The sequence below is a fragment of the Chaetodon auriga genome, chromosome 10, assembly GCF_051107435.1.
Source record: "Chaetodon auriga isolate fChaAug3 chromosome 10, fChaAug3.hap1, whole genome shotgun sequence".
Taxonomy (NCBI): domain Eukaryota; kingdom Metazoa; phylum Chordata; class Actinopteri; order Chaetodontiformes; family Chaetodontidae; genus Chaetodon; species Chaetodon auriga.
The window spans coordinates 18,452,372-18,477,734 of NC_135083.1; the positions used below are offsets into that span (position 1 = coordinate 18,452,372).

Genomic DNA, 25,363 nt, shown 5'->3' on the forward strand with positions numbered 1-25,363 from the left:
TATTATTTGGTGGGACGTTGTCCTCAGTTCCCTGTATACATCCTTGGCCGTATAGTTAGATCTCCATCTCCTCTGTAACTGTATGCTTAGCTATGAGGAAGTTATTAAAGAGAACGCTTTTGCAAGAAATACAAACACATTGTAGTGGCTAAATAATGGTTAAAAGTTTCCCCATGACTCTCAAATAAAGGTGATGATGATGATGATTATTACTATTGTTATGTATCTAATTCTTAATCTATTTAGAGTTATGACATCTATGACTGATAGAATAGAGTCAATCGGCATTTCAAGCAAACAAAATAAAGCATGAAACATCAAAACAACATACTGAAGGAAGAAATGTGGCTCGTTTTTTTATTTGTATTTTTCACTAATGTATCGTGGTGTATGTAGTCTATATGTTACTTGTTTTGTGTTAAATATTCTTGTGCTAGTTTTATATTTTGCTGAGCTAAAGGCATTTTCTCTCTGCTGGACAACACAGTTCTGTTTTGTTCTATTCGCAGATCAGCAGAGGCCGCGGCAAAAAACGATCACGTGGTAAAACAACTTTCGCGTCGTTACCATGGAGCTGTTTGTGAAAATCCGTCTTTCATTGGTCAACGTTAATGTCGTGACCAAAACGCGCGTAGTCATTGGTTCTTATGGCTTCCTGTTGCGACCAATGGCGAAGCGCGCTTTTTACAAACTGCTGCGAGTCCAGGAAGTTGGCTTTCCCACAGCGGTGCGAGAGGACTTGACAAGGGATCTTTAAATCAGCACAAAAAGCCTGGAAAAACAAAACATTCGGGGAAGCAGTTTGATCAGAAATACTTAATTGGACGGACATAAGGAATTAACAGGGGCCCTTTTCTACTTTGAAAGTATGTAAACTATGTAATAACGACTCTGCGTATGTAGCGTATGCTATGGAGGAGACTTGTTAGTCTTCTGTTCGCCTTACAGCTAATCTAATGCGCTTCTCTTTTTAATGTTGGCTGGTCAACATGTTGGTTTGGACTGTGCGCAGGCTTAACTACTATCAAGTCTGTGCTCTGTCGACCAGGCAAAACAATATAAATGTTTAATATCTGATAAGTTGTTTTTTTTTTTTTTCTCTGTCCCATTGATGGTGCCGTTTGGCTGTATTTGGTTGCTTCCTAGCTTAATTAACTTTGGACCGGTTAAATTGTGATGTTAAAGCTTTGGAAAGAACTGAAGTTTGATGTTTTTGTTTCTTTGACGCATGGTGCATGTATTTTTTTTTATTTATTTGTTTGTTTATTTATTTATTTATTTATTATCTCAGATCAGATCTCCTTTGCCATTTGTTGCTCCTCCAGTTGTTCCTCACGCCTTGCTCTCATCATGGACTCCTCTCCAGTCCTTCGACAGCAAAGTCAGAACAAAATCCACAGTGACTTTCTGAGGTAAGACAGTTCATGAATTATTTAACACACTGTTTATTCTCTCCTGCCTTTAGAGCTTGATTATTCTTTGATCAAATAGTTCCTGATATAAATCCAAACTTGTGCCTGTTCATTTAGCATTTGAGAGCTTGAGCTTATTTTATTAGATAAAAGCGAGAGAAACATGTCTCAAAATAAGGAAGCAAGATTGTTTTGGTATTGGCAATAGTGTCAAAAAAACAAACAAACAATGCTTCACTGTGTTTGCATGTATTGTTTTTTTCCTCTACACAGAATGAAGAATGAACAGAACAAAATGGCGGCGCACTCCAAGCCCACCAAACTCCTCTCTGAGCCTCACCCTCTCAAGCAGGACATGGAGAACAAGCATCCAGGAAAGTCAGACATGGGTATGAAGGCGGCCGTGCGACCAGGTGTCAGCAGGCTTCCTGTGCTCGCAAAGTCCCTTCGTCTTCAGACTCCGTCCGACTTCAGTCAGTCTCACTGTAGGTGGGAGGAGAAACCTCTGGCTGTAAGTGGCTCCTTCCCCTCATGTAGATTTAAATGTTTCTAGTTTAATCAGATGATTTTGTGTTCTTAATACATTATCGTTTTTCTGCAGGGCAAAGCTAGAAATAGAAAGCCGTGCACCAGGCATATACCTTTCAACCTGTCCCAGTCAAAGAGCTCAAGAGTGGCCACTGAAAATCAACAGCTCCTAACTGTTTCACGCCCAGGGACTGGCACCTGCGCTGTCCAACCTGATGCTGTACGCAACACTCGTCTAAAAACCCAAAACATTCACGCAAAGCCGACTAAACGTGCAGCTACGTTAAACAGCGATATGGACTCGACCAGAGCAACAGGGAAGTCTACCGGAAAGGCTGCAGAAAATACGTCCCAGCTGTCAGGACAGTCAGGGCCTTCCAACAAGTTTCAGACTTCAGCCACTTTGTCCCATCCCCTGTCATCCATACATAACAACACTATGCATCAAAACAGCACTACTACTTCTGCACAGGCTGCTTTTAATGCAGAAGCCTGTTTGGAAAACATGAACCTGCTTAGTCTCAAAGATCCAAGTAAGACATCCCACGCTAGCCAAGACATGCAAGACATGCAGCTGAGCACGAAAGGCAATGTCTCCAAAGGATCGACCGGTAAGTGACGTGTTGTTGCCTTGTTGCTTTTTTTTTTTTCAGTTTTTGTTGTATTGGCAGTTTCTTTATAGGTTCTGATTTGTTTGTTTAGTTTATTGCCTACGTTAATTAGACTTTATCCATTTTAATATTGCTGCAGCAACTGTGTTTTCCCATGGAAATGAATGCATCTCACCTGCACGAACACTATCAGCTCTTACTGAACTGGCTAGATGTTTCATGATCGTCTGCTCTTTTTGTCACTTTGATGATATATTGCTTATTTATTCTTCCATTTAAATAGCAGTCAGCATGTTTCTTATGTATTTCAGACAAAGAGGACAACTTTCAGGCTGACCATGCGGCGTTGCTGAGTATCCTCCAGACCGAGGTAAATGCCACAGGTCTGGGTTCTGCAACTCCGCAGTCCAAACCCTACAACTGTCTGGTGAGTTGGCTTTGTGATTGTTTACTACCTTCCTGTACGATGTCTTTTGGTCTTTACACTTTTACTGCCGGGTTGTTATTTGAGCTGTTGGTGTTGAATGTTTATTTTGGCCAGAATAGTGATTTCAATGTTCAACTGTTTTAATGTTCTGCATCTTTTTTCATCTTGATTCTCGTGTTTGCAGCCCCAGCGAGTGTCTGTCATGAAGAGTCGACAAAAAGCCGGACCCACCAGAGGTAAACACAAGACTGGAAGCGTAAGGTGTACTTCAGCATACAGTCTGTGATCGCAGCAGATATCAAAGAAACTCATCCACGGTGACTGGGTGAAAGCGAATAAGCACATCTGCCAAAGTGCAGATCTGTGTTTACTTAGTGATAATGCTTTCTTAGACACTGTCTATCGGATATCAACAATTAAATACAGATGCAAGTCAAAAAGGCCCTAAGTGATGCCATGTGACAACCAGAAACGGAGAGGACCAAACTAATTTTAGCAGCTGTAAAACTGAACAGTATGCAGTTCAGCTTCAGTTTGGATAGTTTGATATCACTTCAATGTAAGTGAATTGGTCTTTGCATGTGAATTTAACCTGTTCTTCGTGCCTATTTTACAGGATCAGTGAAGTCGGTGCGGTTCTCCCCCGACTCTGCTGCACTGCAAAGTATCCTGCAGAATGAGGGAGTGAAGGTTGGGGGGCCTGTGGGTGCCACACCCCAAATCTCTGCCCGTCCATCAGGCAGAGGCGCTTCCATCTACACAGTATGTATACATTTGTTTTCACTTCAGTACTTCTTTTACCTTTACTAACTTTTTTGTAGTTTATTTCATTGCTGTTAAAACACAAACAGTTTCATTTACTGTGTTGCGTCCCTCCTCAGCCTCAGAGAGTACCGGCTAGAAAGAATCGTGCAGACGTGACCGGAGGACCAGCAGGTGAGATGAAGAGTCTTATCTTATCTTATGAAAACTCATATATCTTTATCTCTTTGTCCTTTCGCCCTGATGTGACGCAGCTGTTTTATCCTCAGCAGTAGCAGTCAAAGAGACTCCACTGAAGGAATGGACGCCACAGAGAGTCCCTGACACCAGGCATCAGCCCATGTCTGCTATGGTCAGTACAAATGTATGCTGACTCTGTTTGGTACGTGGTGAGTCTCGCAGTCACTCCCTTATTTCACGATGCTGCTGTTTTCAGAAATGGCATCAGTCGTCGCCATACGGCAGCACCCCCGGGCTGCGGCACTGCAAGACCAACCTTCAGCCGCGCCAGGAGGTGAGAGCAGGAAATCATGTCACCTTTATCACCTGTCTAGAGAGCTTCTACACAAATTCATACAGAAAATTTATTCCACAGTCAAAACAGTTTGGATGACGGCACATATTCCTCACCAGAGATAAACATGCTGTGCTCCGTATCGCAACTGATCTGATTTTCTTGTTAGCAGGAGGTTGTCCAGAGATTATTTGAGGATCAAGAGGATGAGCAGAGCACGAATGTGACAGACAGAGATCCTGAGACACAAGCAGAGCAGCTCCCACTTCAAGCCACAACTGTAAGAAGTGAACTGAAATTCAAACCTTACAGCTATACAGAGGTCCATACTGATGCTGTTTACTTAGAATATACTATAAAATAACTGTATGCTGTTTGGTCTAGACTAAATCTGGCTGTGAAGAAAAGGCAGAGACGAGCAGGGCCAACAGCAGCGAGGATGAGGAGCAGAGGATTGTGGGAGGACAGCCGTTCTTCCAAGCACCGCAAAGAGAGTCGGTCATTTTTTTCTCAACTGGCAAAAGCCTGTTAAGAGTGGCACGTTTTGAGCAGCAGAGCTCAGCCAATCACGAGCAGCATGGCCTGGCCTTGTCTGGACAGAAAAAGGTGCTGCCGGCACACCAAGAGACGTCATCTGTGTCAGACCCAACCTGTCAGGTCAACCCCTCTGTTCAGAGTCTGCACAGAGGTAACGTCTCACACACCCACGATGATTCATCTCAGTGTTACAGACATACGCTGAACGTTGAATTGTGACTAAAAGTGCGACTTTTTCTGTTACAGACCTCATTGTTCAGAAGACGATGCTGCGTAAGCGTCTTTCTGCTCTGCAGGAGCTGCGCATGGATGAGGAAGTGGCCACCTACACCTCTGTGTCCGTCCCGGATGCACCCGGTTTTCTCCCCCCACGACCCCGCTGTGGAAACCCGCTGGCCTCCACCCTGCTCTTTGAAGAGTCCTCTGTGAGTACACCGCTGACAGTCCACAGAAAAGAAGTAGTATTCTTTTATTAAATCACTTTCATAATTCAGGTACAGAGGGAACAAACAGATGTGTTGACAGTAACGGCCTAAATTATTGCAGCACTTAAGGTTTAAACAGAAATCGTCATCGATCGTTTAAAGGAACTACCAATGACTAGCAAGTTAATTTTGGACAGGCCAGGCTAGATGTTCCCCCTATTTCCAGTCATTATGCTAAGCTAAGCTAATAGGCAGCAAGAAAGCCAGTAAGCGTATTTCCTAAAATATTGAACAGCTGATTTATTTACAACACAAAATGACAGGACACAGCGTAGCTCTTCAGCCTGACTAGTCATCATATGCACACAGCTCTTTCAAACATATTCTCTGTATTGATACACAAGATCATATAAATGTTTGGCCTCGTTTTTGCTTTTCAGAGATTTGTTCCGATCGGCTGCGATCTCTCGTCCGGTCCTCCTTCTCCACGGAGCTCCCCGCTGCAGGGGAGATGACTTGCACTTTAAGTACACTATTTGTTTTCTGTGTCGTTGTTTACTGTGAATATCCAGAATGGATAAGCTTGGTGTAGTGTACTGAAGAGACTTTTTTTAATGCAACTGTTTGTCCAACACAGTATTGCCAGACTTCATACAGGTCCCAAAAATGCTGCTAGTTTAGTGTTTTAGAAACCCATCAACCTTTTTGGTCTTAATGAATGTTTCTGATGCTTTCTAAAAATGAATAAAAGTTGTGTGTTTAATAATGCATCTTATCCACTGCAGGCACGCTGGACTTGATCAGTGTAGTATACATGTAGATTAGGGCGGCTCAGACCATTGTTATTTGCAACTAATAAACCAGACTCTTCTTTTGTGGATTGACTTAATGTTCTTGATGTACAGTGTTTATAATAAATTTCTATATGTTACTGTCTGGACATGTGTGATTTTTCCTTCAGCTGTTGATTGATAATTACATCACATTTGTCAGTTTTCATGAGAAGCACCGATCAGCCTGTGAAAATGTTGTATGATGTCTATCTAAAGTTGACCAGAACATTTAAAACACAAAGCCAGAGTTGGAAAGATATGGAAGGTCAAATGACATCGAGATAATGGTTGCATTATGGGAAATGTAGGATCCAGTGTTTTTGGAACTTCACCCATAAAAGCAGCAGAACATCGAGTTTGTGCTGAAACAATTCATCAACGAGCTGAACAACAGAAAATGTTGGAAAATAAAGGATAATTAAGCAATCTTTCAAGGAAAAATATCAAATGTTATTATTATTATTTTTGTTTGTTTTTGCCATTTCCACTATTATTCAGAATTATTGGTTAAATGATAGGTGAAATAATTGTTAGTTTGCTGTTAGCTGTTAGTCCCTCTTGTGACCCCTTTAACTTTACTGAAGTGCAATACTATAAGCCATATTTGAAAAAGGATGGGACAATGCGCAAATTGTAAATAAAAGCAGAACGCAATGATCCCAACGTGTTTGAAACGTGTTGCTGGCATCAACTTCAGAATAAGCAGGTATTTACAAAAATCATTGAAGCTGATAAGGTCAATCAGTAAATATACGTATATATATTTTTGGTATTAGGCTTGTGAATCTCTGCAGTACCTCTTTAGCTATTGTCACTATAATCAGTTTTCTATTGGCTGACGGCACGCAGACTCTCTTATTAGAACTTGAAGCTGTTATTTCTCCTGACGTCCTGCATAATGCTGTCACCACCCACATGAACTCCTCAAGCATTAAGGTGTGGAAAATATCCATCTTTATTGCATCAATCAACATACGTCATACTGTTTGACGTCAGACTTTGAGCCCTTTTCTGGACACGTATCAAGCTGCACATATCAGCGTGATGGTAATCATGCAACACAGTATCCTGTTTGGAGAGGACAGTACTGATACTACACAGTACATGTGACATTCAGTGCCGCTGAGTCAGTTTGCCTTGGAGTGTTTTCTTTGAGGCTATTAAATGTCAGACGTCATGATGAGCTCTCAGAGAGCAAGGAGATGAGTTCAAGTAGTTAATATTGTGGCAAACTTGAAAAATGTTTTGATTTTTCTTCATCAACTAATCTATTAGTTTACACATCTCCTTTTTTCAGGAACTTTTGAGTTGCAGCTGTTCTTCTAGGGCTAATTTCATGTGTAAAAGTGACAAAATACAACAATTTTCCTTCACAGTCTTTCTCATTATTTTGTCGCTTTGAATGTATTAATTTAGAAATTTCTGATCTGAAGCGTTTCCTGTCACATGAGTGTCATGTGTTGTGTTTCCCTGTCTGTAACTGTCCGGTGCAGGTGCTAAGCTTGGCCTGATGTATATTTTGAGCAAGTGGTGGAGGGGGTCAGTGGGAGGGGGCTCGGGGCAGGGCTGGGATCAGTAGTCTATAAAGCCTGTGCCTTCACCCGCACCTCCCCTGAGGAGCAGAGAGTGAAGGACAGGCAGCCCTGCTCTATTCGTGCTCCTTTTCCCTTCGTTGTTCCCACCTGTCTGCCCCCCAGTTCCCCTGGAAACATGTCCAAGAATCTGCACCCAACCATGGACCCCACAAAGATGGGCCTTGGACGCTCCATCGCTGTGCTGACGTCAGGCGGGGACGCCCAAGGTAAGCAGAGGATGAGGCTCCAGTATTTTATCACAGCTTTAGTTTGAACTGTTAAAACACAAACTGAGTCAGAGTCACACAGACACTGCGGGGACAGCATCTTCCCTGCTGATGCGTCTGAGCGCAACACCGAATCCCAACCAGCTGTCGAAGCAGCGGCCTCCATCTTACAAGGGCCATTAAAGTATCAAGTTAATGCTCTGACTACATGACATCCTCAGTAAGTTCAGGAGCCAAACAACAGAAAGGTCAAGCAGCTTTTTTCCTAGATGTCAGAGACGCACAGTTGAAGAACTGCTGTTACAGGTTAATGGATGTTTGGCTGTAAATCCTATTTGAAGTCTGCATGATAAGATTGTGTCACCACCAGGATTTTGGTGTATATTTCAGCAAATGTCTTTTCAAAATGAAAAAAGCCAATAAACACACATTTGATTAAATTTGTGCAGCAGATTAAAAACATTAACAATACAAATCAGGTTTGGTCTGAAAGTTATTTAAGATATCGTCCACACTGGTCATATTTTCCTTTGTTTAACTTAGAAATTTAGCTCCTGTCGATGATGATGTCTCATGGTCCTCCTGTCTTCTTCCTCTCCAAACCTGACTCTAACCCTTTGTGTGGAGGCTTTATCTGCACCAGTGTTACCTTATTTTGCATCTTTGGGGCTAATTTTAGTGCCACTGACCTTTTTCTGGTATGGAGGAGAGAAACGCCCCCAATCCTCAGCTGCTGTCTGATGAAACAGGAGCTGCAGCATGCAAGCCTGCGACAACACAAGCTCACACTGTGGCCTTTTCGTGTGCCGGGCATCCGGGGGCGAGATGGTACACAAGACATACACTCCCGTAAACTCGTGTCCTTTCCCCGCTGGCTATTTTTGTCTTATCTGTTGCCAATGTACAGGTCAAGTGACTTAAAGGTTAAGATGGGTCTATAAGTCTTAAACTGACATCTGACAGGAGGTGTTGAAAAGATTCTAACATTGTCTTGTAAACTGAGTAGATTAGACCTCACAGATCATGTTATTTGTGTGTCTCAGGTATGAACGCTGCTGTGAGAGCTACAGTCAGAGTTGGTCTCTACACCGGAGCCAAAGTCTACTTTGTTCATGAGGTTCGAGCTGCACACAGTTCACTGACACGTCACGGTGCTGCAAATGAACACAACACAGGGACTCTTAAGCCCAGGAGAGATTTATATACATCTGAAAGAAAAGAGTGTGTTTTTGTATCCACAGTGCATGTTAATGTGTGCTGCAGGGCTACCAGGGTCTGGTGGATGGGGGAGACCACATTCGCCTCGCCACATGGGAGAGTGTGTCCATGATGCTTCAGCTGGTGAGTGACAACATGCAGCCAAGTCGACACACACAGAAACACAGAAAAAAGCCACCCAGACACGAAAATATGCAGAAATGTTCAAATGTGAAAAACTTGTATGATCAGTTCAACCTAAATATGTTACCTTTACTGGTGTGTAGCCATGCAGATAGTTTTATCACAAGAATTGGATCAATACTGATATTCCTCACACGACACACAACTCACCCTGTCAACAGAAAAATGATGAAACAGAAACAAAGAGAAAAAATATCTAAAGTAAGTCAAATGAAAGGCTGCCAGAGAATCTCTCAGACTGTGCGTCACCTCATAGTTTGGGTTTAATCCATCCAGGTGTTCATAAATCCACCTTGAGACCTCTGCTGTCAGATCAGTGCAATGCAGGTGAACAGGATTCTGTTCGCTCACAGCACTGAAACATTACAGCAGCAATTCGTCTGTCTATAAAAGGCGTCTGTTACTCTTAATAACGCACAGAACACACTGGAAACAGTTGGTTTGGCCCCTCCAGTGAAAACTGTTGACAGTGAGGTCTGTGGATTATGCAGAGTAGACTCTTGATCTCTGAAGGAGCTGCCGGGCTGAACATCATTAGACGTAAGAGAGATGTTCTAACTTGGGTGAACTGATCCTTTAACCTTTAACACACCTTCGTCAAGACCTTCCTCCTCCAGCGTCTCACAAGCTCTGATAACATGAGAAACTCATTTTTGAGTGATGATATTATGATTCACATCTCTATCGTCAGGTGTTGTCTAATTAAAGAGGCCTGTCAGTCAAGAAGGATTAACATGCCGTGTCAAAGTGAGCAATGGAGAGGGAACAGTTGCCCTGATGCACATCACATAGAGATAAATATTTAAGGGGTAATACAGGATAACTGCTGTGGATCAACATTGTGGGGTTAAATGTCAGTAATGGCTGTATCATTACAGACAGAGAATATTTGTGCACCAGTCACTGTACTAAAACCAGCTTCTCCTCTTTACGCGTTAGGGAGGTACAGTCATTGGCAGCGCCCGCTGCAAGGACTTCCGCTCCAGAGAGGGTCGCATGACGGCAGCTCGCAACCTCGTGAAGCTGGGCATCACCAACCTGTGTGTGATCGGAGGCGACGGCAGTCTGACTGGAGCCAACCAGTTCAGGACCGAGTGGAGCTCACTGCTGGTCGACCTCGTCCGAGCCGGTAAAGCGATGAACGTAGTGGGTTTGAGAATAATCAGTCTTTCAGCCTTAACCCCTCAGTCTGTTCTCTGTCTGGTGGTCAGTCCACCACTTTGGTCCAGACTCACATATCTCACCATTCTTGGTTCCCAGAGGGTGAATCTTAATTATTTTCATGATCCATTGAATTTCATTGTGGCACCACCATGACGTCACCATTTTTGTGTCTGGGAAATATCTTGGCAACAAATAATCCCCTGACTCCGTTCTTTTATTTTCTACAGGTAAGATTACAGAAGACGAAGCCAAGAAATCTTCCCACCTGAACATCGTGGGCATGGTGGGCTCCATCGACAACGACTTCTGTGGCACCGACATGACCATTGGCACCGACTCTGCCCTGCACCGCATCGTGGAGGTGGTGGATGCCATCACCACAACCGCCCAGAGGTCAGACATCACTGTAACCCTCCGTCTGAGCATGCAGTGATGCAGAAGATTCACTTTCATATTGAACAAGGATGGAATTAGATCACAGCAGCAGTAAAGAGCAGTAGGCATGAAGAGAGTGTGTGTTGTTTGATGTGGTAGGTTGGTTTAGTAAATCGCATGTAAAATAGGGCATATTCTGTCTAATTTGTACAAAATTGTCTCTGTTCATCCCCAGCCACCAGAGGACATTTATCCTGGAAGTGATGGGCAGACACTGTGGGTCAGTGCCTTGTGTGTCTGGTCCATGTGTGTGTGTTAGTCATCACTGGCGTAAAATCGAATATATGTCTACCTATTTGAATATAGTATATTATTAACATGTATTGGTAAAACTAACTGTTGTTTTGTGTCATGGAAAAAAAGGATTCCACAGAGTAAAGCCATCACAGATAATTTAACAAGTGGTTTCAGAAGCTAACATTGTACATGCTGCATCCTCTCTTTCCCCTCATTTCCTGTCACATCTCTACTGACTGATCACACTAAAGGCAAAAGGCCTGTGTTTGCACAGACATGTACACTTGTACCTGAGTTATGTACACATATTACTGGTACGTGGGTTTATCTTGTGTGTGTGTGTGTGCGTGCGTGGCGGCCTGCAGGTACCTGGCCCTGGTGACGGCCCAGGCCTGTGGTGCCGACTGGGTGTTCATTCCAGAGATGCCCCCAGATGATGGCTGGGAGAACCACCTGTGCAGGAGGCTGGCAGACGTATGTGTGCCTTTATTTGCCGTCAACCTGCTCGACACACTAATACAGCGTTCAGACTGCATGAATGTATTTCTGTTTGCCTCATTGTTTTTTAGCAAAGGGCCAGAGGTTCTCGTCTGAATGTGATCATTGTGGCAGAGGGTGCGATCGCCAGAGATGGCAAACCGATCACATCTGACCAGATCAAAAAGGCAAGCCCGTCTTTCTAATGTCAGCATGGTAAAGTATTATTCCTCATTGTATCGATAAAATGGCGTCCCAACACACAGATTTATTTGTCTCCAGCTGGTGACTGACAGGCTCGGCTTTGATACTCGCACCACTATTCTTGGACATGTACAGAGAGGAGGAACGCCCTCCGCCTTCGACAGAATCCTGGTAAGTATCTCAATGAAACACCAAATATAAAGGACAGTGTACAGCTCTCACTGCCTCTCCAACCCTCACACACACACCTGATGATCTGACTGCGTGTGTGTTGTCCAGGGCAGCAGGATGGGTGTGGAGGCGGTGATGGCGCTGCTGGAGGCCACTCCAGAAACTCCTGCCTGTGTGGTCAGTCTGTCCGGGAACCAGGCAGTCAGACTGCCGCTCATGGAGTGTGTGCAAGTGGTATGTCATAATATTTCCCACCAGCTTTGAGTTACTACTCTTTCTTAGGTGGTTCTCTACTTGTTTTGGAGGGAAAGCACTGACAGATCAGAGTGAGGGATTTCTTCATCTCTTGCTCTCTTTGCTACAGACCAAAGACGTGACTGCAGCCATGGCTGAGGGCAGATTTGAGGATGCCATCAAGCTCAGAGGAAAGTAGGTATTCACCCCTTAAATGTAGACCAGTCTGAAGACAATTAATTAATCATAATAAATTAATGAATTGCTCTGTGTTGCCTAAAAATGACTGGAAATCCAACCCACAGAGCAGAGATTGGCTGGACTGCCAGCACATAAGAACCGGCCTGTGTGAGCTGTTGCTCTGTGGTTGGCACACCGCTTACACACCTTAAAAATCTGACAGAGCTGTCTTTGAAAATGCAAATTGTGAATGTTAAATTAGCCTCAAATTAATTGTTGAATGGAATATGATCACACACACAATGAATGACAAAAAAAAGTTAGATTTAAAATACCTTTTAATTTTGCAACCCCGACTCTAAAAGCAGTGGGGAAAAAGAAATCATGTGTGGCTATTTAGTTTTTTTAGTTTGGGGTTTCTAATGCATCATTAAAATTACATAAAAATTAATTAATAACAGCTTTTAAAAATAGTGGATTACAATAAATACTGTAAAAAGTTTGGCAGCTCATTGCAGGCTCATATTCATATTAGCACAGTGTCAATGCATTGAACAAAGAAAGTATACACGACAAAGTAAAAACACTCAAAAAAGTACATAAAACATGGACATACTGCAAAAAAAACAGTCAACCTTATCCTTATAGAGATGAATACCACCTTTAAAATATTTAAAAACAAGAGTGTATTTCTTTATTCTGATTGATAATGTAACTCTGAACGACCAACACTCAGCTTTATTTATGATGTGCAGGAGTTTTGAGAACAACTGGAACACCTACAAGCTGCTGGCTCACATCAACCCCCCTGACGTTAAGGTAAACACCTTCCATTCTCTAAGCCAGCCTCTTACCACCGTTCACAAAGATGGTTTTCTATAACAAACAGACATAAACAATCTCTCTCTTACCAACCAGAGCAACATCAACCTGGCCATCATGAACATTGGCGCTCCCTGTGCTGGTATGAATGCTGCCGTCCGTTCAGCGGTCAGGATGGGCATCATCCAAGGTCACACCATGCTGGCTGTCCATGACGGCTTTGACGGTCTAGCTCAAGGACACGTAAGTGGACATTTCCCTCCTGAAATGTGGACACACAGTTGTGAAAGTGCTATTTCATACATACAAATACCAATACATACTTACATATAATAATAATACATGCATACATGATTCCTCACTGCAGATTGAACCTATCACCTGGACTTCAGTGAGTGGCTGGACTGGAAAAGGAGGCTCAATGTTGGGCACCAAGAGGTGAAGCATGAGCTTTTTTTTTCAGTGGTGTGAGATTTGTTACAAAACTACAAAGTGTTTCACTGGTGGATTTGTTTCTATGCCCCAAAGAACTCTGCCAAATAAAGTGCTGGAGGAAATCAGTCAGAACATCGCCAAATTCAACATCCACGCTTTGGTGATCATTGGTGGATTTGAGGTAAGATGTGACAGCCATCTCCTTTAAAACCAAAAAAAATAAATAAATAAGAAAATCATTGAAAGGAATTGCTCTCCATCCTCTCCCCTGGCTGCAGGCGTATGTTGGAGGCCTGGAACTGGTTCAGGCCAGGGAGAAGTACGAAGAGATGTGCATTCCCATGGTGGTGATCCCCGCCACCGTCTCCAACAACGTCCCCGGCTCTGACTTCAGCATTGGCGCTGATACTGCCCTCAACACCATCACCTCTGTAAATGCCTCAACAGCAGATATACACACATATATGCTAAAAAAAAAACCCCAGCTAAATGCATTTCTTCTATCTTTTTTCTGCAGACCTGTGACAGAATCAAGCAGTCTGCAGCCGGGACTAAGCGCCGTGTGTTCATCGTCGAGACTATGGGTGGATACTGCGGCTACTTGGCCACCATGGCCGGTCTGGCTGCTGGGGCTGATGCCGCCTACATCTATGAAGAAAAATTCAACATTAAAGACCTGGAGGTGAGCTGATGACACCACCTGTTTGTCCAGTGTCCCTGCACCTTAAACAGTGATGTGTTCTGATGGTGATCTGTGGACTCGGCCTGCAGGTGAACGTAGAGCATCTTTTGGAGAAGATGAAGACAACAGTGAAGAGAGGTTTGGTTCTCAGGTAGGTTTGGGTCAGGTGTGACCCAGCAGCACAGCATGAATTGAAGTATGGTGTTCAAAGGCCAGTAGTAGTAGTAGTAGTAGGTGAACGCTGACATATGTCATTTCTGCTGTGAAAAAGGGCTATTAATCAGCAGGGCAATAATCTGTCACTGTTCATTCCACAATAGGAATGAGAATAGTAATGCCAACTACACCACTGACTTCATCTTCAACCTGTACTCCGAGGAGGGCAAAGGCATCTTCGACTGCCGTAAGAACGTTCTCGGACACATGCAGCAGGTCAGCTCAGGCTGTGAAGCGTCCAATCTACTGCAACAAAACCAGAACTAAGTCTATATCGCTATGTAATGGATGAAACACCTTCCTTTACCTGTCCTTTACTGACTGCAGGGTGGAACTCCAACCCCCTTCGACAGAAACTTTGGCACAAAGATGGGAGCCAAGTCTATTCTGTGGCTGACTGAGAAACTAAAGGAGTGCTATCGACATGGTATGTGGCCCTGAAAGCAGCATAAAACATAATCTGAATTTAAAAACATGATGCAACATAGAGTAGTTGAGTATTTTCACACTGTGGTATTGCTGCTTTCACTTAAAGATCTGAATACGTCCACCAACATTGCCAACAGGAATGAATAATGCAGTTTCTTGGTAGTTGATAGTAATGAGCTTTACATGATGTGATGTGGACTGTTTCACTTCCTGTGTCGTGTAGGTCGTATCTTCGCCAACACACCGGACTCTGCCTGCGTGCTGGGCATGAGGAAGAGGGCGCTCACCTTCCAGCCTCTTGCTGACCTGAAGGAGGACACAGACTTTGAGTATGTTGCATTATTTTCCTCGTGATTCAGCGTACCACAAGTCATGTGTTTAACGGTGAACATGTAGAGTGATCCTGCCTCTGTCTTCTGCAGGCACCGCATCCCCAAGACACAGTGGTGGCTGAAGATCAGGCCCATCATGAAGATTCTGGCCAAGTACGACATTAAGCTGGACACATCCGAACACACCGACATGGAGCACGTGATCAAGAAGATGATTCCTCTTGCAAAATAGAGCGTCCCATCACAAAGTCTTTTTCTTGTCCACATGCTTGGTGAAAGTAGCTGTGTGCTATTCTGTAACTCTGCCAACTCTCAGAACTGTCAGTGAATCAATTTTGCAGAAGATGCGAGATATCAAGAAACGTATTAAAGACACTGTATATTTTAAAAAGTGTAATTGTTTGTCCTTTATTTTAAAGAGAGCAGAATATGAAGTGTCCTGAGAAATGGACAATTAGAATAAGACTCTTATTAATTCACACACACTACTCACAAAAAGTTAGGGATATTTGGCTTTCAGGTGAAATTTATGGAAAATGTAAAAAGTTCAAGCTACAGTGATATTTTATCATGACAGTAGGGCATTTAAGTAGAAGCATGCAATGGTGATTTCCTCATCTTGAACTATTTATTGAAACAAAACCCAACAACAGTGGTGGGCATACCACAACAAAAAATGTCAATGTCTCAATAACTTGTCCCGTGCCCTTGAGCATCAATTACAGCTTGACAACGACGTCTCATGCTGTTCACAAGCCGACTGATTGTCTGCTGAGGCGGAGCATCCCGCTCTTCTTGAAGGGCGGCCCTCAGGTCATTGAGGTTCTGGGGAACAGAGTTACGAGTTGGTCATCAGTGTGGGATGTGGCCAAAGCACGTCCACTTCTATGCCTTTCTGTGGCTCTTCCAGTCTCTCTGTATCTCTGTTGCAACCTGCTGATGACACTCTGTGACACTGTAAGCTCAGTGGCCACTTCCCTCTGAGAACATCCTGTTTGAAGCCTCACAGTGGCGAGGAAATGTTGAGCAATTGTGAGGTGTCGTCTTGGTCTCATGATGTCACAATGTGAACAGCATGATGAAGAGGACTGTTTAAATACCAATTCTAATTGAACCAGGAAATTTATTGGTCGATTCATGGATCAAACACCTGTTATGAATTTTGCCGTTCAGCTCCTTGTTAGAGAGCAGTTGTACAAGAAGTATTTGAACACTGAACAGTTGGACATGTGCATGTAAAAGATTAGAGAAGGTCAAATTAAGTTCGCCTGTAAAGGTTATAGTGTATTTTAGGTTCATCCTGAAATTTCACCCGAAAGCCGAATATCCCTGAGTTTCTGTGAGTAGTTCAGTGTGTCTCAAACTCTCAGTCCGTCTTTTTGTGTCCACTGTTTGCAGGCACACATCTTTAACTGTGACTGAGGGAAAACAGCCTCTACTGTCAAACTGCACATACATCATTCTGCACAGTGAAGCTCAAACATCCAAGTGAAGTGAAACACTAAGCAAAACCCAGTTTTGAGACCTGCGCGAGGAAGACGCTGATATATTTATTGGTGAGGAAATTACATCTAAATTGTCTGCAGGTGAGAAGACTGCATGTGGCAAAGACAATGGTCTGAGCTAAGCCTGCTGACTGCACTGAAGCAAGATGTTTTATGTAGGTCTCAGATTAATTTCACTTAAACCTCTCATGGTGTGTTAAGCCTTGTTTATCCAGTACACTGATAATCCAGTAAAATGAACAGCAGCTGTTCGTCCATGTAACACTGCGTCTGTATCTTTGAACAACCTTTCTGAGTTAATTCAAGTGGTTTCATCACCTGCTCCTGATTGCATCTTAAGTTGGGCAAAAAGTTGGACATCACAGCTCTATTTTTTCTTTTGATGCCACAGAGAGGTCTTAGATGATTCATTAAACCGACTCAACAAGTATTAACCAAAACTGAAGATACCTGCTGTCCTATAAAAAGGGAGGAATGGTGAACGCAGATAAAATAAGACGTGTTAATATTTGTAAGAAGTGAAAAACCTTTTTCTACTGTGACAGAACGCACAAAGAAACATACTGAGACGTGTATAAATAGCCCAAATATATTAAACAACATAATAAAAGAACAGGAGTATCACAGTGATCAAATTGATTTGAGGGGTTTTCAGGCCTACTTGTTTCTTATGAGTATGATAAAACCATTTCCAAAAAAGTTTCATTTACATGAAAATGACTCAAAGATAACACATCAAATGTTAAAACTGAGAAATGTCACTGTTTTTCCAAAATGTCCTCTTTATAATTTGACGCCAGCAACACGTTTGAAAAAGGTTTGGACAGTGACAACAACAGACTGGAAAGGTAATGAAATGCTGAAAGGAAGCAGCTGGTGGAAGATTGCTCAGTTAATCAGGTTAACTGGCAACAGGTGAGTAACATGATCGGGTGTAAAAAGAGCAGCAGCAGTCTGTCTGAAGGGAGGGGGGGTTAATTTATATGGATGGTGTATCAACAGTGATTTCACATGTGGTGAATTTAATTCTAATACTGGGTAAATATCATATTCATGAGTGGAAGTGGAGAAACAATAAACCCTCCCTGCCTTGTTGAAAATGAATTAAAAAGTTGTGACTCATCCATCAGGATTCTGTCCCCCAAAAATCAGTTTACCAAACTGTATGAAGTCACGTCGAAGTGTCTTTTTAAGTGTTTCAGATTTTTTGTTTTTTTATGTTGTATTGTTGTCAATAAAAAATAAAAAAGGAAACAAGCTGCGGTCAGAATTATGAGACAAATTTTGAGAAAGAGGCAGAATTCAGGCTTTTTTTTTGTCAGTAGAAAAAATAAAATCATGGAACAATAAAAAGGAAATTGTCTTTAATAAAAAGAAGATATTTTCTAATCACATTAACGTTATTTCAAATGTCTACATGAAAATGTATTGATACTTAAATTCACGATGACACATTCAGTGCACCTTCAAGACAGAGCTGACAAAAACTGACAACCTAGAAATCAGTAGTATTATTTCTGCATTAAGTTTGTTATCATTTCATAAAAAGACATTCAGAGCTCCACAGAACGCCCAAAGACAAGGTCCTGGTTTAAAACAGAGATTCAATTTCATTAGTAGACAGAGCACATACAGAATGACAACTTACATCTTTTCAAGTTAGGTTATCAAGTTAGGTCAGGTTACAGTGAACCAGAACGCCCTCACAATCCCCCCAAAGACGTGGAGAAGTTTGTGTTAATTAGCAGATTTGGAGGGGGGGGGGGGTTGTGCTGGAGGGATTATGAGCTGGCCCTGTTTGACCTGCCTTGATTAACATGTTTATGACTAACAACAATCCAAATAGAAATTTGGCTCTGTGATATGAACCATTTGGAATCTCTTTGTTTTGGTCCAAAGTAAACGCTGTCATGTTTCATTAGCAAAACCTATATTCTACAACAAAAAGTCGCTGTATTTGATGCGTCCACACAGCCTCGCTGACTGAAGAGCAGTACGTTGCTTCAGTTTAAGCTGCTGTGTCCACTGACAAAATAGAAAAAAAGAAAACCCACAGCTTGGTCCGAGAACCGTGTTAGCAGAGCGTTGAAGCCAGTGCCATCAGACATACACTCTCAGACTCAACAATACTGCTTGTTATGTACTCTGTGCATCCACAGGTGGAACCATGTGACTAGATGCTGCCTTGCTTAAGCGCACAAAGGCAGCATACTGACTGTGTGTAGAGTGGCAGCCGGCTGTTTAAATGTCCCGCTCAAAGTCTCTGTCTGCTGTTATGTCCTGTTATGGACTGTGTAACTGTTTATCATTTTGGATCACTTTGTCTCAGAGGACTCGCCGGTGAGCAGTCTTACATTGGTGTTGCATTGCTGGAGGTAAACAGAAGGGGGCAGCATTGGTGAGTACGGGGCAGAGTGAAGGAATGATCCAGTGTGAGTGTCTGCAGGTGTCTGGGTGGGTGGACTGTGTGTGTGTGTGTGTGTGTGTGTATGTGTGTGTGTGTCCCTCTTATCCAGAATAGTAGTTGGTGGGGACGAAGGGCATCTTGCTGACGGTGGCGGGCACTGCTTTTTTCCTGACCTCGACCTGGATGGCTGTTCCATTCTTAGCGAATGCCGCGTCCACGTAACCCATGGCGACGTTCTTTTTCAGACAGGGCGAGGGGCAGCCGCTGGTCACCTCACCTGAATAAAACAGCAAAGAATAGGTCTTTCCTTGGAAATGTCTGTCTTTAGAAACAGCTAGTGAGCCGTAATAAAACCTTACTCTGGAAATGTTATGATGGTCCTGCTCTGTGTGTTACGCTAACATTTTAATCCACTCACTGTTTGGCTGTACATTACATTCATTCACTTGTTTATTCATCCAATCATTAAATGATGGGAATGATAATGTAAAACTGTGTGACTTTGGCAGCCTCCAGTGGAAGCACCATAAAAGACACAGGTTGGCAGCAACACATGTAAAAATCCTTCATGTGGCTTCAATGTTAAATCTTTTTTGTGTCAGTAGTGGTGCTTTTATGTTATTTTAAGAAAACTCTCAACCTTCTGTTTAAATTTGAAAAGCTGTTGCTGTTATTTCACATTATGCACAGCTCTCTCCTGTCCACCACTCCCACACTGTTGTTTTCTGACCTATGACCTTTCCATCAGGGCCAAGTATGGGTGTGTGCTGTCTGACGGGGGGGCCGGTGGACACCAGACCGACCCTCTTCCTGGCGGTCTTGGCTTTGATCTGAGGTACAATGATGTCAGCACCGGGGAAATCCTTGGCCTGGCGCCGACGCTTTCCTGTGTGTGAGAAGACGAAGCAGTGGAGTTACTACAGAGAACACTGAGCACTGAGAGTTACCACCACTGTGCTGTGTTCAACAGCTAGCTGCTAACAGGAACAGAAAAAACGATGGTCCTGGCTTCAAACCACCCGCTCCACCACAGCCTTCTTCAAAAACAATCTAAAAATATTCCACATTGAACGCTAAAATCTGACCTATGGTCCAGACCAGGGTGGCCTCCACCGGTGTGGTGGTCTCATCTATGTCGTTTCCGTAGAGGCAAAGCCCCGCCTCCAGCCGCAGGCTGTCCCTCGCGCCGAGACCGGCCAGCTTCACCTCGCTGTTCGCCAGCAGCTTCTCCGTCAGCTCCACCACTCTGGACTGAGGGACGGAGATCTGGGACACAGAGACACAGACACGCTGTAGAGCTGGGTCTCCATCCAAGGAGTTTTAATGGAAACCAACCATGAACTGGAAGCTGCATAGTTTAACTCATCAATACTGAAATTAAAACACATCAATGAACACATATTAGTATTAAACAGATGAGTCAAATAAGTAATTGCATCGTGGATAGTCAGTCTATGTTTGTGAGTCTTTGCACTGAGGGAAATAGTGAGGAACACATTCCCCACCCACATCCATCCTGCTCTGTGCAGAGCTCCAGCAGAGTGGGCCAACACAGAGGACAAGAAGATGAGTTCATGCAGCCAACCATTAATCTGGATTCTGGCAGCAAAACACTGTTCAGCATATTTGTGTTTAACAGTGTTAACAAGAGACGTATCACCATGTTCAGAGAGTACCAACAAAAGGAAGATTATTAAAGTGACAAAATACCAGAAAGAATAACTGACCACGGTCGAGAGTCAGATACAAAGATTCACAAACCATCTTTTACAGTCATGGTTTCATGGAAATACAGTGATTCCTGACAGGAGGAGGAAACCATGTGAGTACGCCACGCTGGCGGCTTGGCTCTGTTCTCAAAAGTTATACGATGGATTGACGTGAAATTTTGCGCAGACCTTTCCGGTGCTCAGAGGATGAAGTGACCGCCTGACTTTTCCTCCAGTGACACCATGAGGTTCATATTTGTGGTTTTGAGAGAAATGCCCCAGTGGGAAATTTGGTGCACACATTCATGCCCCCCTCAGGATGAACAGTAATAACTGTGGTGACCCCTTAACTTTACATTTTTTTTATTTTAGTTTGGTTTATGTCTATATATGTGCAAAAGTAGTGAAATTCCCATCAGGCTCAGCTCTACTTTGTGTTTAGTACATCTGCATGTTAGCATTGTCACTGTGAGCATGATAGCATGCTGATGTTAGCAGTTAGCTCAAAGCACTACGGTGCCAAAGTACAGCCTCAAAGGGTCTGAAGCCTGCAGACTCTCTGTCTTGTTCCATGTCACTTTATCGATTATCAGTAAGAAATAATAAAAAATGTGGTTTCCTGATATACAGAAGTAACAGTGAACACACGCAAGGTTTGTTGCCTGCAGACTATAAATGAGATCTAGTCATTGGAGATCTCTGCAAGGCCTCAGGAAAAATCTACAACTGTGGGAAAGTGGCAGCTTAAATTAACTTTTAAATTACATTTCAAGGTCAGTGTCGTAAGAAAGGCAAAAAAAAGTGGCAGTGCACAGAAAGAAAGAGCTACAGAGATGCTGACCTCCACCCCGTCCTCTCCAGTGTATCCACAGCGGGTCACCCTGCAGCCAGGAATCCCGAACACAGTGGCCAAGGTGGAGGTCATGAAGGTCAGCTTACTGAGATCCTCCTTCAGCCCCTCCTGGAGCACCTGAGACATAGAAGGACCTGACAGGACACAGCACAACAACTGGTATGTTATCTACATGAAGTAAGGCATGCAGAGTCCTACACAGAGGAAGTCAAATGGTCCATTAAAAAGGATTCAGTGAGGAGAGAGTGAAAGCGAGTGGAAAAGAACTGATGGAAGAAGGAGTGAAACAACGTGCAACAGAAGCATGAAATGATGAGAGAAGTACTGACAGGGTAAAACTGAGGAGGCAACTGAAAGAATGAAAGGAAAAGTGGGGAAAGAAAGAAATGAAATAGGGTGGATGAAAGGAATAAAGTAAGGAAGAAGAAAGTCAGAGGATGAATATTTTACCTTGCAGAGCAATGAGCGCTTCATCAAGGAACTCCAGATCCACATCAAAACCTTTAGCTTTGAACTCTGCCAGTCTGGCCTACAGGCAAAACACACAAGCACGTACGCACGCACACACACATTAGACACTTTGCATCGGTCTATCAGACTCTCCTGTACACACTTTGTCTGTATTTACCTTCATACGAGCCGAGTCCTTGTCAGCGCAGCCAGCGTTGGAGACCACGTAGAGGTAGCCCTGGTTCGTCTTTGTCACAATGAGGTCGTCAATAATCCCTCCTTTCTCATTGGTGAAGAGGGTCAGTGTACCCTGAGGGGTGAGGCAGGGGAGACACAGAGATGAGTGGGTGAGAACCGAATAAGGTGGCCAGAAACACAGCTCCAAACTATTGATCATGTTGCTCTGTCTGCTGGATGCAAAATATGCAACTGTTTGCTAACAAGCTCACCCCATCAACTGAATATGTAAATGATGTTTTTACAGCCTGCTTGGACACAAAACAGTTACTGCAGGTTCAACATCCAACAATCCTTCGTCTCACCTGGTTGTCCTTCAGTTCTGCAATATCTGCAACCACTAAGGACTCCATGAACGTCACCCTGTCTTTGCCATGGACTTTGGTCTGTCAGAAAAAGAAGCATGAAAAGAGTGTTTAAACACAGCAGTCCCAGTTTTATCTTGTGCATTGTTTCAGGAAGCAAGTGTCTATGAATGTGATGTATGAGTTTCAATTTGTATTTGTTCACCTGTGTTCAGGAGTGTCAGTCTAAACTCATCTCACCTGCAGCATGTGGCTGACGTCGAAGATGGAGCAGTGCTCTCTGGTGTGCATGTGTGAGGCGATGTGACTGTCTTTGTACTGCACAGGCATACTCCAGCCTGCAAAGCCCACCATCTTCCCCCCATGCTCCCTGTGGAAGTCAAACAGCGGAGTCTTCTTCAGTGCAGCCTGGAGGAAAGAAAACACTTGACTGAGTGTGCAAGAAAGAGAAAGACAGGGAATAGAGGAATCACAGCTGAAATACAGGAAGTGAAATTTTTTGAAATATTAATTATGATACTAGATGGCTGTTGAAATGATGCACCTTAAAAGGAGCTGGAATAAGGATTTTAAGCATCTATGCAATGTTTAAATACACCATGTCAGTCATGTTTCTAAAAATCTCTTCATATCTCATTGTTGTATAGCAGTTTTCAGTTCATTAATAATAATCTGGCCACTTCCTGAGAAGATGCATGTACTAAAATAAGCAGGATTTTTTCCCCTTAACTAATCCAAATATTCATTGACAGTATATACTGCAAATGGCACAGAGATGGCACATCTTTGTTGAATATGAAGCTGTTTCTGGTCTGATCTATCAAACACTCAAAAGACAGACCGTTCTTTCTGCCCTTTGAACTCAGCCAGTGCAGGGGGCTTATCAGTGCAGCGGCAGAAATGCATGATGGGACAGAAGGTGTCGGCACTTTACATAAGACTCAACTGCTTTGCACAAAACCGTTCAAGTCCAAAGTCAGCTATTAATTTGAATGAACAGAGGAGAAGTGGGTGTTCTGATTATGTGCACACACACACACTTAATGAAGCACCACAGATTAGGGCGCTCCACGTGGTCAGGACTTTACTCTCTTTACCCGTTCTGCTTTGTGCAAACACCCAAATACGAATCACATACATTTTAAGGGACTTTAAAGGCTCCCACCGATATGATTTTAATCATAGCTGCTTGAGAAATCACACGTGCGACTGATGTCTTCTGTATTATGTCCTTAATAACCTCCTTTGAGTGAATGAATGAATCTGGGTAAGGTCACATGTGGAGGCCTGGAAGCAGAGGCCAGGCAGTGCTGACAGTACGGCAGAGCCAGTCACTCGTGGTTTTAATAAAAATCATGCTGTACGGCTCAGTGATGTGAGGCAGGGAGGGAGGGCGGCAGTCTGCTGGGACAGATGCACATTATGTCTGCATGGACTCACTGCTGCTGTGACACACTCTCATGTTATTACTGGAACATGCAGCCACACTTACAGAGCCACTGATTCAAATATGAGGGCCAAAATGGCTTTAAACACGGAGTCCAAAAACACCTCAAACCTTTCAGGGTGTATGATGTCAAACCTACCAGTGAGGACAATGAACACATCACACGTCTTAAACGTCAGTTCAAAAAGAATATTATATAAGTTTAACAAAGATATCTGAAGAAGAAAATGATCATAAATACGATAATGAACTCACTGGAGGGTCACAGACATGATGATCATTAACTTATACTAATAACTAATACTTTCACTCTATGAAATGACTCTGTCCCACAGATACAGTGTCTGGCCTCGTAACAATCTTCCTGCATCATCTTCCAGCGAGAAAACTGTGATCAAGCTGCTGTAAACTGAACACTTTGGATCACTTGTGGACACAGAAGTTCACCGCGCAGCGACTCTTCAAGCTCCGCTCACCTCTGCACTTGAAGCCTGCCTCTGCTGCTGCTTCCCCGCACATCCAGCTCCAGCGACCCGCAGCAAACCGTCCCTGGAAGCTCGCAGGCCGAGCCCCGAACCCCCGACCCCAACCAGCAGCCGAGCCCACATCATGCACCTGAGTCCCCGCTGAAGTGTCGCACACACACGCTCCCCTGACGGGTAACACTTCCGCTGTTCCTGAACTCTTTGGACTCCACTCTGTGGAATTCCTGCTTTCCTGGCAAAAACACATGAAGTGGCATAGAGCGGAGGAAGGAGCAAGGGCTTGTGGGAAATGTAGTTGATGAGTCTACCAGCGAGTGCAGTGACTAACTCATATTATATTAGATCATAGTGATTACACATCAGTACAGTACTGTGTTTGAACTCTTTTAACCTGATTCTCACTGTGATGACACTGTTTGTTTCTTGAAAGTATTTTATTATTATTATTATTTTTTTTAACTTTTTGCTTTTTGTGTAGGTTTGGTACTGCTGGTCAAACAAGATCACAACCTGTGAATTAAACAGACGAAGACAAAATCAACTACATCATCACTGAAATGCAGCATGGAAGAATTGGGAAGCAGATGGTTGGGCCATGTGCTTCCAGTGGAGGCAGATCACACCCCAAGGGTTGTGCTGAGATGGACTCCAGACCAAAAATTGACCTGGCACAGAACTGTGATGGACAACTAGCAA

At 43.4% G+C, this 25,363-nt stretch overlaps 3 protein-coding genes across 5 annotated transcripts; 2 read left to right on the forward strand and 1 right to left on the reverse strand.

The window, feature by feature from the left end:
- Positions 1-705: 705 nt before the first annotated feature.
- troap (trophinin associated protein) lies at positions 706-6,152 on the forward strand. Of its 3 annotated transcripts, none has more exons than XM_076741671.1 (14): positions 706-866; positions 1,326-1,412; positions 1,686-1,923; positions 2,014-2,551; positions 2,863-2,978; positions 3,163-3,214; positions 3,595-3,740; positions 3,860-3,914; positions 4,010-4,092; positions 4,177-4,254; positions 4,427-4,534; positions 4,639-4,942; positions 5,038-5,216; positions 5,657-6,152. In XM_076741671.1, exons 2-14 carry the CDS (start codon positions 1,351-1,353, stop codon positions 5,729-5,731), a joined length of 2,034 nt encoding a protein of 677 aa, XP_076597786.1. In that variant the 5' UTR covers positions 706-866; positions 1,326-1,350; the 3' UTR covers positions 5,732-6,152. The 3 variants fall into 3 exon arrangements, with proteins under 3 accessions (XP_076597786.1, XP_076597784.1, XP_076597785.1); XM_076741669.1 differs by having other exon boundaries at positions 741-866; positions 1,292-1,412; positions 4,424-4,534; positions 5,657-5,812; XM_076741670.1 differs by having other exon boundaries at positions 784-866; positions 4,424-4,534; positions 5,657-5,812.
- A 1,528-nt stretch (positions 6,153-7,680) lies between these two features.
- Positions 7,681-15,636, forward strand: pfkma (phosphofructokinase, muscle a). Its single transcript, XM_076741613.1, has 22 exons — positions 7,681-7,850; positions 8,894-8,967; positions 9,114-9,191; positions 10,191-10,380; positions 10,643-10,808; positions 11,026-11,070; positions 11,453-11,561; positions 11,657-11,752; positions 11,847-11,939; positions 12,048-12,173; positions 12,304-12,368; positions 13,109-13,172; positions 13,272-13,418; positions 13,543-13,613; positions 13,704-13,791; positions 13,889-14,041; positions 14,128-14,292; positions 14,382-14,443; positions 14,613-14,724; positions 14,836-14,935; positions 15,161-15,266; positions 15,360-15,636. Exons 1-22 carry the CDS (start codon positions 7,760-7,762, stop codon positions 15,499-15,501), a joined length of 2,343 nt encoding a protein of 780 aa, XP_076597728.1. The 5' UTR covers positions 7,681-7,759; the 3' UTR covers positions 15,502-15,636.
- A 2,487-nt stretch (positions 15,637-18,123) lies between these two features.
- amt (aminomethyltransferase) lies at positions 18,124-24,922 on the reverse strand. The gene is made up of 9 exons (XM_076741615.1): positions 24,659-24,922; positions 22,976-23,143; positions 22,736-22,816; positions 22,372-22,503; positions 22,194-22,272; positions 21,732-21,877; positions 20,267-20,447; positions 19,912-20,067; positions 18,124-19,458 (listed from the first exon to the last, which is right to left on the reverse strand). The coding sequence occupies exons 1-9, from the start codon at positions 24,791-24,793 to the stop codon at positions 19,283-19,285; spliced, it is 1,254 nt and encodes a 417-aa protein (XP_076597730.1). The 5' UTR covers positions 24,794-24,922; the 3' UTR covers positions 18,124-19,282.
- Between the last annotated feature and the right edge of the window lie 441 nt (positions 24,923-25,363).

What these genes read in the sequence shown, in the direction of transcription:
- troap (XM_076741669.1), top strand. Translation starts at nt 1,351, where the DNA reads ATGGACTCCTCTCCAGTCCTTCGACAGCAAAGTCAGAACAAAATCCAC. An exon ending in ATCCACAGTGACTTTCTGAG is followed by an intron (nt 1,413 to 1,685) that starts GTAAGACAGTTC and finishes TCCTCTACACAG; the next exon opens with AATGAAGAATGAACAGAACA. An exon ending in ATCAGCCCATGTCTGCTATG is followed by an intron (nt 4,093 to 4,176) that starts GTCAGTACAAAT and finishes TGCTGTTTTCAG; the next exon opens with AAATGGCATCAGTCGTCGCC.
- pfkma (XM_076741613.1), top strand. Translation starts at nt 7,760, where the DNA reads ATGTCCAAGAATCTGCACCCAACCATGGACCCCACAAAGATGGGCCTT. An exon ending in ATCACCACAACCGCCCAGAG is followed by an intron (nt 10,809 to 11,025) that starts GTCAGACATCAC and finishes GTTCATCCCCAG; the next exon opens with CCACCAGAGGACATTTATCC. An exon ending in TCAATGTTGGGCACCAAGAG is followed by an intron (nt 13,614 to 13,703) that starts GTGAAGCATGAG and finishes TATGCCCCAAAG; the next exon opens with AACTCTGCCAAATAAAGTGC.
- amt (XM_076741615.1), bottom strand. Translation starts at nt 24,793, where the DNA reads ATGATGTGGGCTCGGCTGCTGGTTGGGGTCGGGGGTTCGGGGCTCGGC. An exon ending in ACGTCAGCCACATGCTGCAG is followed by an intron (nt 22,817 to 22,975) that starts GTGAGATGAGTT and finishes TTTTTCTGACAG; the next exon opens with ACCAAAGTCCATGGCAAAGA. An exon ending in CTGGAGAGGACGGGGTGGAG is followed by an intron (nt 20,448 to 21,731) that starts GTCAGCATCTCT and finishes TCTGTGTCCCAG; the next exon opens with ATCTCCGTCCCTCAGTCCAG.